The following is a 14,344-nucleotide window of genomic DNA, read 5'->3' as shown; positions in this document are numbered from 1 at the left end:
TTCCTCTCTCTCTAAAGTCAATAAATTTAATAAAAAAGACTTATACAATGTTATGTGTCAATTAGATCTCAATAATGCTAGGCTAAGAATTGGAGGTGAATGAAGAGGAAAAAAACTTGGTAGTGTAAGAACACACACACAGAGAAAACTTTCATTTAATGTAGATATGAACAGAAATCAAAAGATGTTATAGGCCCTGGCCAGTTGGCTCAGTGGTAGAGCGTCGGCCTGGCGTGAGGGAGTCCCGGGTTCGATTCCCGGCCAGGGCACACAGGAGAAGCTCCCATCTGCTTCTCCACCCCTCCCCCTCTCCTTCCTCTCTGTCTCTCTCTTCCCCTCCCGCAAATGAGGCTCCACTGAAGCAGGGATGGCCCGGGCGCTGAGGATGGCTCTGTGGCCTCTGCCTCAAGCGCTAGGATGGCTCTAGTTGCAACAGAGAGACGCCCCAGATGGGCAGAGCATCGCCCCCTGGTGGGCGTGCCGGGTGGATCCCGATTGGGCGCATGCGGGAGTCTGACTGCTTCCCCGTTTCCAGCTTCGGAGGAATGAAAAAAAAAAAAAAAGATGTTATAGTTGAGACTGATAAGTTTACTACTTCACAATGTTTCTTAAGTGATCATGTCTGTTACCTGATGTCGTTTGATGATATCTTTCAATTTGTTAGTCAACTTCAGATCAATGTCTGGAATGAGGTATATGTTGGGTCTGGTCAGACAATTGCTCTGAGAAAGAAAGAACAGAGTTTTAAATTCTCCTGGTTTTGAAATAATGTCACATTATTTATGCATCACCCTAATGGCAAAAGCTCGCATTCAAAGCCATAGTGTTTAAAATGAGAAGACAGACTTTGGCATGTCAAAGTCTTATGTCAATATAAAACCTAGGTGTTCAGCAGGCTACTTAACGACATTCCCTTCTCTGCAAGTAGGTTAACCTGGAAAAAAAAATGCTGAGAGTTATGACCTAAAGAAATTCATCCGCCAACCTACTAATCCACCCAGCCAATTGTACCTGAACTCACCCTAACCGTCTAATGCAGTGAGTGTTCTCCTCTACACCTGAACTCACCCTAACCGTCTGATGCAGTGAGTGTTCTCCTCTACACCTGAACTCACCCTGTCTGATGCAGAGTGTTCTCCTCTACACCTGAACTCACCCTAACCGTCTGATGCAGAGAGTGTTCTCCTCTACACCTGAACTCACCCTAACCGTCTGATGCAGTGAGTGTTCTCCTCTACACCTGAACTCACCCTAACCGTCTAATGCAGTGAGTGTTCTCTATACCTGAACTCACCCTAACCGTCTAATGCAGTGAGTATTCTCCTCTACACCTGAACTCACCCTAACCGTCTGATGCAGTGTTCTCCTCTATACCTGAACTCACCCTAACCGTCTGATGCAGTGAGTGTTCTCCTCTACACCTGAACTCACCCTAACCGTCTAATGCAGTGAGTATTCTCCTCTACACCTGAACTCACCCTAACCGTCTAATGCAGTGAGTGTTCTCTATACCTGAACTCACCCTAACCGTCTGATGCAGTGAGTGTTCTCCTCTACACCTGAACTCACCCTAACCGTCTAATGCAGTGTTCTCCTCTATACCTGAACTCACCCTAACCGTCTGATGCAGTGAGTGTTCTCCTCTATACCTGAACTCACCCTAACCGTCTAATGCAGTGTTCTCCTCTACACCTGAACTCACCCTAACCGTCTAATGCAGTGAGTGTTCTCCTCTACACCTGAACTCACCCTAACCGTCTGATGCAGTGAGTGTTCTCCTCTACACCTGAACTCACCCTAACCGTCTGATGCAGTGAGTGTTCTCCTCTACACCTGAACTCACCCTAACCGTCTAATGCAGTGTTCTCCTCTATACCTGAACTCACCCTAACCGTCTGATGCAGTGAGTGTTCTCCTCTACACCTGAACTCACCCTAACCGTCTGATGCAGTGAGTGTTCTCCTCTACACCTGAACTCACCCTAACCGTCTGATGCAGAGTGTTCTCCTCTACACCTGAACTCACCCTGTCTGATGCAGAGTGTTCTCCTCTACACCTGAACTCACCCTAACCGTCTGATGCAGAGAGTGTTCTCCTCTACACCTGAACTCACCCTAACCGTCTGATGCAGTGAGTGTTCTCCTCTACACCTGAACTCACCCTAACCGTCTAATGCAGTGAGTGTTCTCTACACCTGAACTCACCCTAACCGTCTAATGCAGTGAGTGTTCTCCTCTACACCTGAACTCACCCTAACCGTCTGATGCAGAGTGTTCTCCTCTACACCTGAACTCACCCTAACCGTCTGATGCAGAGAGTGTTCTCCTCTACACCTGAACTCACCCTAACCGTCTAATGCAGTGAGTGTTCTCCTCTACACCTGAACTTACCCTAACCGTCTGATGCAGTGAGTGTTCTCCTCTATACCTGAGAGGCGGTGTGCCCTCATTCTGGCTAATCACATACATTACTTAAAATGTACGACTACAAATTATAGCTCATCTTTGCCCACATAGCAGTGATTAAAACATACGTATTAACCCAAGCAATCATCAAAACCAACCAACAAACAAAAATCACTCAGTTATTTCTGTAGCCAACAGTCCATAAGACAAGTTTTAGGCACTGAGTTATGATAATATCTAGCTAAAATTTTGCAAGCTGCCTCTCCGTAGGAATGTTAATTTAATAACCATAAATTACCAATCAATAAAAAACTAGAAGAGAAAAAAATTTAAGTGTCTTCTCCCCAGGTTATAATCTAGTTGGGGAAATAAGATCTATATTTACGGCACAACCATGAAACCAATCCAAAGACAATCACTGTATAGACAAGTGACTAGCGGGATGAGGGAGTGTATATAGTAAATATAAAAAAGATTCAAATAATGGGTTTAGCAAAATTAATAAAGAAAAATATCATAGATCATTTCACCAGAAGTTTAAGGTCAATATTACATAAATGACAAGTTTTAATCTTACTTTATGGCTCTAATCTCTCCAAAACCCATTAAAAAGAGCAGAACAACAGATTTCAGAAAATTTTTCTTCGACTAATTTTTTGGCAATCTAATGAAACTAATCTTGGAACTGAAAGTATATCCAAGGAAAAAATTTGTAATAATTTAGCTTCCTAAGTTACCTGCACCAATGTTTTTTCAATGTTCATAAACATCTCAACGTTACGATCCATTCGGGATGGATTCTGTAGATCAAACCTCCGCCTAAAAGAAAATAATTTGTTATTTGTCTCCCACCATTATTTTTGTTTTTTTTAAATATAATTTTTATTTATTTATTTATTCATTTTAGAGGGGAGGAGAGAGAGAGAGAGAGAGAGAGAGAGAAGGGGGAGGAGCAGGAAGCATCAACTCCCATATGTGCCTTGACCAGGCAAGCCAGGGTTTTGAACCGGCAACCTCAGTGTTTCCAGGTTGACGCCTTATCCACTGCGCCACCACACCACAGGTCAGGCCTCTCCCACCTTTAAAAAAAGTGAAAACTTGGTTGTAGCATTCAACACAAATGAGCTGGACTGATTTAGAAATTAAAATAAGACTACAAAACGTATAAGGGTATTCTCTCAGTAGTATAAGGAAGCAGTGTCAACACCTAAATGGTTAAATTTTAAGATACCATGATCCACTTCAGTCAAAATGAAGTATGTTTTATAAGTATCCCATTTTTCATAAATCTAAGGTATTTTACATCATACAGAAAAGCAGTCAATAGATCCAAAGGCAATAAACTACTATACTATTCTTCAAGTGTAAGAAAGTCTACCAACTTTGTAGATGCTTAAAAGTCATTCTTCGGCCCTGGCCGGTTGGCTCAGCGGTAAAGCATTGGCCCAGTGTGTGGAAGTCCCGGGTTTAATTCCCAGAGCACACAGGAGAAGTGCCCATCTGCTTCTCCACCCCTCCCCCTCTCCTTTCTCTCTCTCTCTCTCTTCCCCTCCCACAGCCAAGGCTCCATTGGAGCAAAGTTGGCCCAGGCACTGAGGATGGCTCCATGGTCTCCACCTCAGGTGCTAGAATGGCTCTGGCTGAAATGGAGCAACACCCCAGATGGTTGTGCCCCTAATGGGCATGCCGGGTAGATCCCGGTTGGGCGCATGTGGGAGTCTGTCTTACTGCCTCCCTGCTTCTAACTTCGGAAAAATAAAAAACAAACAAACAAAAGTCATTCTTCAGCCCTGGCCAGGAGGCTCAGTGGATAAAGCATCATCCAGGTGTGCTGAGGTCATGAGTTCAATCCTCAGTCAGAGTACATACAAGCAATCAATGAAGGCACAAATGAGTGAAGCAACTAAGTAAAACGAGTTGATGCTTCTCTCACTCCCTCCTTTTCTCTCTCAAATAAATGGAAAATAAAAAATTTAAGTCACTTTTTTAAATCCAACAATGTCTGTGTTCTTTGTGAGATTACTATTGTCCTAAATATAGAGAAATTCATCTTATTACCTTTACTTGGAATCTTTCCCCAATGTCTCTTTATATAAGGTCCCAAGCATAACACTTGAATGTTGCCTTCACCTATTCTTAGTCATTTTCATAGGATTAAAACTTTATGAATCTGAAGCTTTCTCCATATTGTCTATCCAAACTTACTCTGCTTTTGCTCTATTTTAATTCCAGAGAGAAGGATATAGCTTAATGATTCAATGTGGGCTGTGGAGTCAAACTGCACTGTGTTCTAACCTGACCCAATTTTACTAACAAAGTCTGGAGTGACTTACTAATCTAAGAATTAATTTCTTCATGACACAATGGCTCATTATGGGACTTTATGAGGGCTGAATGAGATATACATTAAGAGCACAGTATAGTGTTAAAGTTGTTAGTAACTGATCAATAAAATGTTAATGAAAGTTATAACTCTTAAAAAAATCACTACTACCATATACTAACCAGGATCAGGCAGCCTGAGTCCAGTGCTCATGACTAATTCTCATGTCACCCTGTTTTACCCTAGAGATGCTTCCCACACCGCCAACCCTTCTCTCTATACTCTGCAGCCTTTCCGGGATGTCACCACCCAAAGGGCTTGACACTATCACTTCCAGAATCAGTCCACAAGTCACTTCCTTTCTGAAACTATTTCTGTCTTCCTTCGCGTCCTAACACATCCTGTGCACACTGCTGTTACACCCCACTCCAGAGCCACCTTGTTGGGGACACATCTCACTAGATACCTGGAAAACAAGGACCAGGGTTTTTCAGTTCTTCTTAAGTAGCCCTAGTGGATAATAGAATGTGTGTCTTTAAGAACCAAACCACTCAATAAAATAATATTTAATATGACCAAGGTCTAATATTTATTATGCCTTTTTAATTACTGTGCTAGGACAAGACTGAAATGCTTCCTGAAATAATTCCAATGAAGTAATTAAGCGAAGTGTCCACTATTTTAAGGTAATTTAAAATAGACCTAGTTGCAGTTTTAAAAATGGCATGTAGCCTGACCTACGGTGGCGCAGTGGATAAAGTGTCGACCTGGAAATGCTGAGGTTGCCAGTTCAAAACCCTAGGCTTGCCTGGTCAAGGCACATATGAGAGTTGATGCTTCCAGCTCCTCCCTTCTCTCTCTCTCTGTCTCTACTCTCTCTCTCTCTCTGTCTCACCCTCTTCTCTCTAAAATGAATAAATAAAAATTAAAAAAAAAAATGGCATGTATAAATATGGCAAAACCTGCCCTGAGTAACCGTTTCTTGACATAACTCAGGTACACAGAACTCTTCCTTAAATCCCATCCTTTCGGCTTCTGGGTATCCTCCTTCCGTAACCTTTCCTGAGGAAGGTGTATGTTTGAGATTCCAAACAATTTTCATTAACTGGCAGGACGACAGATTACCAGTCGACTAAGTGGAAAACTCTTTTTTTTTTCTTTTTTCTGAAGCTGGAAACAGGGAGAGATAGTCAGACAGACTCCCGCATGCGCCCGACCGGGATCCACCCGGCACGCCCACCATGGGGAGACGCTCTGCCCACCAGGGGGCGATGCTCTGCCCCTCCTGGGCGTCGCCATGTTGCGACCAGAGCCACTCCAGCGCCCGGGCCATCTTTGCTCCAATGGAGCCTCGGCTGCGGGAGGGGAAGAGAGAGACAGAGAGGAAAGCACAGCGGACGGGTGGAGAAGCAAATGGGCGCATCTCCTGTGTGCCCTGGCCGGGAATCGAACCCGGGTCCTCCATACGCTAGGCCGACGCTCTACCACTGAGCCACCGGGCCAGGGCGGAAAACTCTTGATAGCTTTCCGTAGTTCTTTGAGCACGATCAAGAGACCTGTGGGCCCTGGCCGGTTGGCTCAGTGGTAGAGTGTCAGCCTGGCGTGCGGAAGTCCCAGGTTCGATTCCAGGCCAGGGTACACAGGAGAGGCACCCATCTGCTTCTCTACCCCTCCCCCTCTCTGTCTCTCTCTTCCCCTCCTGTAGCCAAGGCTCCATTGGAGCAAAGGATGGCCCGGGCGCTGGGGATGGCTCTGTGGCCTTTGCCCCAGGCGCTAGAGTGGCTCTGGTCGAGACAGAGCAACGCCCGGGATGGGCAGAGCATCGCCCCCTGGTGGGCGTGCCGGGTGGATCCCGGTCAGGCGCATGCGGGAGTCTGTCTGACTGCCTCCCCGTTTCCAGCTTCAGAAAAATACAAAAAAAAAAAAAAAAAAGAGAGAGACCTGTGTATGGTGGTCTCCCCTTCCAAAACACAAGGTCATTCTTTCACAGGTTCTGTTAACAAAACTATATCCAGGAGGGCATCACACACAGAAGCGCTTACACAGCGTTCACTCATCATGCAGAGCAACGGCTTCTTTTAATAAGTGATTCAGATAATGGGGCTGAAGAGAATTAACCGGTTTTACAAATGTAAGAAATAGTTTGAAATCAGTCATTAAACAAATTTAAATAGTGGAGCTTGATCTGAATACTAAAAGCTAAATAAATCTGTTAATAGAGAATCAAGTATTTATTGTGTCTTTCCAACTGTTGATGCACAGTTTCTATTTAGAAACATATACCAGCCTGACCAGGTGGTGGTGCAGTATAGAGCGTCGACCTGAGATGCTGAGGTCCCAGGTTTGAAATCCCTAGGTCAGTCACTGGCTGGAGCGCAGGCTCACCAGCTTGATCACAGGATCTCAGGCTTGAGATCACAGACATGAGCCCACAGTCCCTGGACTGGCTGAAGCTCCCCCAGTCAAGGCACATGAAAAACAATCAATGAACGACTAAGGTGCCGCAATTACGAGTAGATGTTTCTCATCTCTCTTCCTGTCTGTCCCTATCTGTCCCCCTTTCTCATTCTCACTAAAAAAATAAATAAAAATAAAATTTAAAGACCATTTATTTTGATAAATCTTTTTTTTTAATTTTATTTATTTATTCATTTTAGAGGAGAGAGAGAGAGAGAGAGAGAGAGAGAGAGAGAGAGAGAAGGGGGGGGAGGAGCAGGAAGCTTCAACTCCCATATGTGCCTTGACCAGGCAAGCCCAGGGGTTTGAACCGGCAACCTCAGCATTCCAGGTCAATGCTTTATCCACTGCGCCACCACAGGTCAGGCAAAGACCATTTATTTTATATGCCCTTCTAAATCACCTTAAACCTTTTATTTTTATTTTTTATTTTTTTTAATTTTTCTGAAGCTGGAAACATGGAGAGACAGTCAGACAGACTCCCGCATGCGCCCGACCGGGATCCACCCAGCACGCCCACCATGGGGCAATGCTCTGCCCACCAGGGGGCGATGCTCTGCCCATCCTGGGCGTCGCCATGTTGCGACCAGAGCCACTCTAGCGCCTGAGGCAGAGGCCACAGAGCCATCCCCAGCGCCCGGGCCATCTTTGCTCCAGTGGAGCCTTGGCTGCGGGAGGGGAAGAGAGAGACAGAGAGGAAAGCGCGGCGGAGGGGTGGAGAAGCAAATGTGCGCTTCTCCTGTGTGCCCTGGCCGGGAATCGAACCCGGGTCCTCCGCACGCTAGGCCGACGCTCTACCGCTGAGCCAACCGGCCAGGGCCACCTTAAACCTTTTAGATAAAAATATTTCATTGTGCTGGCACACAAAGTGAGTTCCATCACAGGTGACTTAGGAAAAGTCATTCCACTTTGAGACTCTGTCCTCAGGAGTCCAGGTCAGCACTTGGGATACAAAATGAACAAGAAAACAAGTAGAGAATAGGTTACAACCAGGAATCTAGAGCAAGGGTCCAAATCGCATCTGGAAACACTCAAGCACGTTGTCAACTGAGATCAGCGAATCCTCTGCTAAGATCTGTCACACTAAAGCTGGAAGTAGAAGGCTGCCTCTGATAAAAGAAACCCTCACGCTCACTTAATCAAGTAGCCGGTATCTATTCGACTCCCCCATAAAGTAAAGGTTCCAGCAACGCACACATAACTCTATTAATTCTTTCATTTACTATAAATAAATTGTTTACTTATAAACTTGTCCTGATTATTGATGTGAATGCTTATTTGTATTTTGCAGCCATAAAGTATTGAATTAGCTATATGAGTATTTTCTTGTTTTGTGTTTTTTTTTTTTATAATTTTATTTATTCATTTTTAGAGAGGAGAGAGAGAGAGAGAGAGAGAGATACAGAGAGAGAGAAGGGGGGAGGAGCTGGAAGCATCAACTCCCATATGTGCCTTGACCAGGCAAGCCCAGGGTTTCGAACCGGCGACCTCAGCATTTCCAGGTCGACGCTTTATCCACTGCGCCACCACAGGTCAGGCCATATGAGTATTTTCTGAAAAATGTTACAATTACAAACTGTAACACAAAACCACCAAAAAACCACAACTCAATACACTGCAGCATCCCCTCAACCCCTCCCTGCCAAATGACTGCCCACCACCTTGAACTCAGAACCACCATCAGCCTGACCAGGCGGTGGCGCAGTGGATAGATCGTCGGACTGGGATGCAGAGGACCCAGGTTCGAGACCCCGAGGTCGCCGCCAGCTTGAGTGCGGGTTCACCTGGTTTGAGCAAAAGCTCACCAGCTTGGACCCAAGGTCGCTGCCTCGAGCAAGAGGTTATTCAGTCTGAAGGCCCGCGGTCAAGGCACATATGAGAAAGCAATCAATGAACAACTCAGATGTCGCAACGAAAAACTGATGATTGATGCTTCTCATCTCTCTCCGTTCCTGTCTGTCTGTCCCTGTCTATTTCTCTCTCTCTCTGTCCCTGTTAAAAAAATAAAAAATAAATAACCACCATCATTACACACTCACTGGTCTTAGTAGCTAAACCTGAGATGAAAACCCAAGTTCAAGAAAGAACAGAAGGAGCCTGACCTGTGGTGGCACAGTGGATAAAGCGTCGACCTGGAAATGCTGAGGTCGCCGGTTCGAAACCCTGGACTTCCTGGTCAAGGTACATATGGGAGTTGGTGCTTCCTGCTCCTCTCCCCCTTCTCTCTCTCTGTCTCTCCTCTCTCTCTCTCTCTCTCTGTCTCTCCCTCTCCTCTCTAAAAATGAGTAAATTTAAATAAAATAAAAAAAAGAAAAAAGAAAGAACAGAAGGAAAGGGAGGTGGTGGCCAGAGAGAGGGAGGGGAAGGGAGAGGAAGAAGGAAGGAAAAAAAGAAAAAAGAGTGCAAGCCGGAGCAACAGTGTAGGAACAGGAGCAGGGACATCCTGCTTCCAGCACGCCTAACAAGGGTCTGGACTCCTCCGAGCCAGACTCCCTTGCTGTCCGTCCTGAGGAGGGCCAGCAGGATGACAAGGCCTGGTTCACTAGCACATTTAAGTCTGCTACCTTTCCACACATTTTAAGTTCATAATACACACATGTATTTCACAGTGAGCCTACCTTATAATTTGCTAATAATACACACTCATCTATTGTCTATATACAACCATATATGAGAAATAACTTGCTTAATAAACGCAATAATTTGATGTTTTTCTTGGATATAAACACAAAGTTCATTAGGGCTCTAACAAGATATCCTACTTTGCATGTTAATCATAACATACTTATAGAAGTCTCTAACACTGTAGAAAGAAGGAACAGGATTTAACATTAAATAACTTCTAGGTCCTGGCCGGTTGGCACAGTGGTAGAGTGTCGGCCCAGTATGTGGAAGTTCTGGGTTCAATTCCTGACAAGGACACACAGGAAAGGAGACCATTTGCTTCTCCACCCTTCCCCCTCTCCTCTCTCTCTCTTTCCCTCCTGCAGCCAAGGCTCCATGGGAGCAAAGTTGGCCCGGGCGCTGAAGATGGATGGCTCCATGGCCTCTGCCTCAGGAACTAGAATGGCTCCAGTTGCAGCGGAGCAATAACCCAGATGGGCTGAGCATTGCCCCTTGGTGGGCATGCCAAGTGGATCCCAGTTGGGCACATGCAGGAGTCTGTCTGCTGCCCTCTGCCCCATTTCTCACTTTGGAAAAATACAAAAAAAATTAATAATAAAATAACTTCTATATCACATCAAAACATGTAAAGAAATATAAAAACTTACCATCCCTGCTCATTTTTATACTTGTAAGCAGCCCCAAGAATGTGACACAAGCTGCCTCCAGCTTTGAAATCCATGAAACATTTTGCCTAAAAATGATACAAGTTACACATAAGAAAAATAAAGATTCCGACAAAATTACTTATGTCTAAATTCTAAGTTTTATAAACTCAAAGATATCAACAACTCAAATACTTTCTGGAACAAACTGAGGTATAAAGAAAATTTTCTAAAAATAAAAACATTTCTTTTCGAATTCAATTAATATATTACTCTTTAAGTCAAGTCTGTAAAAAAAAAAAGACTTACAAAAGAGACATCAAAATGTTTCAGCAGGAAACATAATGGACAAAACAGATACATGACAAACTCCATTGGTAAGTATAAAATTTGAATTTTAGAGCATATAAAATTCCAGTAACAATTTCCAACAATATGGTTTTCTTGTAGAATAAGATATATACAGATTAAATTTTTTCCCATTTAGTTTCCTGACTTTAATTACCAAAAATTATAACTAGATTCTTGCTGTACTTTAACAACCACTGAAACACTATACACTATATTTAACTACATATAAACCTATAACTAATATCTGTACAATTTATCAGATTTGCATTTTATGGATTATAAATAAAATCAAATAAATTATAAAATCTCAAATAAATTAAGTGCTGAGTGATTTCCACATTACAGAAGTAAAAGTTAGTATGACCTTTTTATTTTATTTTTTTTATTTTATTAATTTTTAGAGAGGAGAGAGAGCGAGAGCGAGAGAGAGAGAGAGAGAGAGAGAAGGGAGAGGGAGGAGCAGGAAGTATCAACTCCCATATGTGCCCTGACCAGGCAAGTCCAGGGTTTTGAACTGGCGACCTCAGTGTTCCAGGTCAACGCTTTATCCACTGTACCACACAGGTCAGGCAAGTTAGTATGACCTGATCATCAAAAGGCTATATGAAGTTAGAAATACATCATGAATTTTTTTTTTCTGAAAACTACTGGCCCTGGCCATTTGGTTCAGTGGTAGAGCATCAGCCCAGTATGCGGATCTCCCAGGTTCAATTACCAGCCAGTGCACCCAGAAGAAGCGACCATCTGCTTCTCTCCCCATCTTGCTTCTCTCTCTCTTCTCCTCTTGCAGCTATAGCTCTACTGGAGCAAGGTGGCCCCATGGCCTCCACTTCAGCTACTAAGAACTCGGTTGCAAAGCAATGGAGTAAGGCCCCAGATGGGTAGAGCATTGTCCCCTAGTGGGTTTGCTGGGTGGATCCTGGTCTGAGTTAAAAAAAAAAATTATTGTGACAAAATAGTATAATGAAAAGAACTACATGGTATCAAGAGACACAGAAAATAGAATAGTGGTTGCTAGTGGCTGGAAAGGAGGAGAAATGGGGAGTTACCATTTAATGGTTACAGAGGTACAGTCTGGGAAAACCAAAGGGTTCTGGAGATGGATAGTGGCAATGTTTCCCAAATATATAAATGTATGTAATACCAATGAACTGTACACTTAGAAATGATTAAAATGTTGCCCTGGCTGGATGATTTGGTTGGTTAGAGCATTGTCCTGAAGCACAGAGGTTGTCAGTTCAATTCCCTGTCAGGGCACATACAGGAACAGCTCTATGTTCCTGTATCTCTCCTACTCTCTCTCTTCTTCTCTCACTGAAATCAATAAATTTTTTTTTTAAATGATGCCTGACCTGTGGTGGCGCAGTGGATAAAGTGTCGACCTGGAATGCTGAGGTCACCGGTTCAAAACCCTGGGCTTGCCTGGTCAAGGCACATATGGGAGTTGATGCTTCCTGCTGCTCCCTCCCCCTTCTCTCTCTCTCTCTCTCTCTCTCTCTTACTCTCTCTCCTCTCTAAAAATTAATTAAAAAAAGAAAAAAAAATTCCACACTTGAGGCTTCAAAAAGTTTTTAAAAAATGATTAAAACGTTAAATTTTATGTTATGTATATTTTCTCGCAAAAATTTTATTCAGTAATAAATAAGCCTGACCAGGAGGTGACGCAGTGGACAGAGCGTCGGACTGGGATATAAAGGACCCAGGTTCGAGACCCCGAGGTCATCAGCTTGAGCGTGGGCTCGTCCGGTTTGAGCAAAGCTCACCAGCTTGAGCCCAAGGTTGCTGGCTTGAGGAAGGGGTTACTCAGTCTGCTGTAGCCCCCTCCCCCCCCCCCGCCCCATCAAGGCACATGTGAGAAAGCAATCAGTGAACAACTAAGGTGCTGCAACAAAGAATTGATGCTTCTCATCTCTCTCATTTCTTGTCTGTCCCTATCTGTCCCTCTCTCTGTCACACACACAAAAAAACCCAATGAATGTGTAAATAAGTTGAACAACAAATTAATGTTTCTCTTTCTCTCCCCCTTCCTTTCTGTTTAAAATCAATCTATTAAAAAAAAAAAAATAAGAGGCCTGAACTGTGGTGGAGCAGTGGGATAAAGCGTCGACCTGGAAGTGCTGAGGTTGCCAGTTCGAAACCCTGGGCTTAGCCTGACCTGTGGTGGCGCAGTGGATAAAGCGTAGACCTGGAAATGCTGAGGTCGCCGGTTCGAAACCCTGGGCTTGCCTGGTCAAGGCACATATGGGAGTTGATGCTTCCAGCTCCTCCCCCTTCTCTCTCTCGGTCTCTCCTCTCTAAAAATGAATAAATTAAAAAAAAAAGAAACCCTGGGCTTGCCTGGTCAAGGCACATATGGGAGTTGATGCTTCCAGCTCCTCCTCCCCTTCTCTCTCTCAGTCTCTCATCTCTCTCTCTCTCTCTCTGTCTCCCTCTCCTCTCTAAAATGAATAAATTAAAAAAAATAGAGTATCTAGCACTAGCTGGATAGCTTGGTTGGTTAGAGCAGTGGTCGGGAACCTGTGGCTCTTTTGATAGCTGCATCTGGCTCGCAAATATTTAATAAAAAAATAATAACGTTAAAAATATAAAACATTCTCATGTATTCCAATCCATTTATTTTCTATCGCTCATGTTCATGGTTGCGAGTGGCTGGAGCCAATCACAGTTGTCCTCCGGGACAACACCAAATATTTATTGGATAATGCGTAATGTACACGGGTCATTGTATGGCGCTCACAGAATTACATTTTAAAATATGTGGCATGCCCTGGCCGGTTGGCTCAGCGGTAGAGCGTCGGCCTAGCGTGCGGAGGACCCGGGTTCGATTCCCGGCCAGGGCACACAGGAGAAGCGCACATTTGCTTCTCCACCCCTCCGCCGCGCTTTCCTCTCTGTCTCTCTCTTCCCCTCCTGCAGCCAAGGCTCCATTGGAGCAAAGATGGCCCGGGCGCTGGGGATGGCTCTGTGGCCTCTGCCTCAGGCGCTACAGTGGCTCTGGTCGCAACATGGCGACGCCCAGGATGGGCAGAGCATCGCCCCCTGGTGGGCAGAGCGTTGCCCCTGGTGGGCGCGCCGGGTGGATCCCGGTTGGGCGCATGCGGGAGTCTGTCTGACTGTCTCTCCCGGTTTCCAGCTTCAGAAAAATGAAAAAAAAAAAAAAAAAAAAAATGTGGCGTTCATGGCTCTCTCAGCCAAAAAAGTTCCCGACCCCTGGGTTAGAGCATCATCCCAATACTCAAAGACTGCTGGTTCAATCCCCAGTCAGAGCACACACAGAAACAGTTTGATGTTTCTCTCTCTCTCTCTCTCTGAAATCAATAAATAGAAATACTTTTTAAAATAATAAAAATAAAAAAGAATATTGGAATGAAATTCATATTGACAACTTGTTATTTACCAAAAAAATGTGCAAGTCTTTAATTTTGTAGCATTCACATCTTAAATTAGAATAATGTGTTAGGTCTATATTTACTAGAGTAGAATGAGACTTAGTTCTCCTACTAAGCCTTCCCAGAACTGCCAGTTATTGGGCCAAAATG

General features: G+C 44.2%; 1 protein-coding gene across 1 annotated transcript in view; it reads right to left on the bottom strand.

Annotated features, from left to right (window-relative positions):
• Positions 1-14,344, bottom strand: part of SMARCC1 (SWI/SNF related, matrix associated, actin dependent regulator of chromatin subfamily c member 1) — a 147,457-nt gene that overhangs the window by 114,191 nt on the left and 18,922 nt on the right. The window contains exons 3-5 of the mRNA XM_066245840.1: positions 10,458-10,543; positions 3,143-3,224; positions 630-722 (exon numbers count right to left, since the gene is read on the bottom strand). Of these exons, the coding sequence (XP_066101937.1) occupies positions 630-722; positions 3,143-3,224; positions 10,458-10,543 (261 nt within the window). The remainder of the gene's footprint in view (positions 1-629; positions 723-3,142; positions 3,225-10,457; positions 10,544-14,344) is intronic.

This window comes from Saccopteryx bilineata, chromosome 10, assembly GCF_036850765.1.
Source record: "Saccopteryx bilineata isolate mSacBil1 chromosome 10, mSacBil1_pri_phased_curated, whole genome shotgun sequence".
Taxonomy (NCBI): domain Eukaryota; kingdom Metazoa; phylum Chordata; class Mammalia; order Chiroptera; family Emballonuridae; genus Saccopteryx; species Saccopteryx bilineata.
Note: the sequence above shows the minus strand (reverse complement) of the source record. Positions and strands in the feature narration are given on the sequence as shown.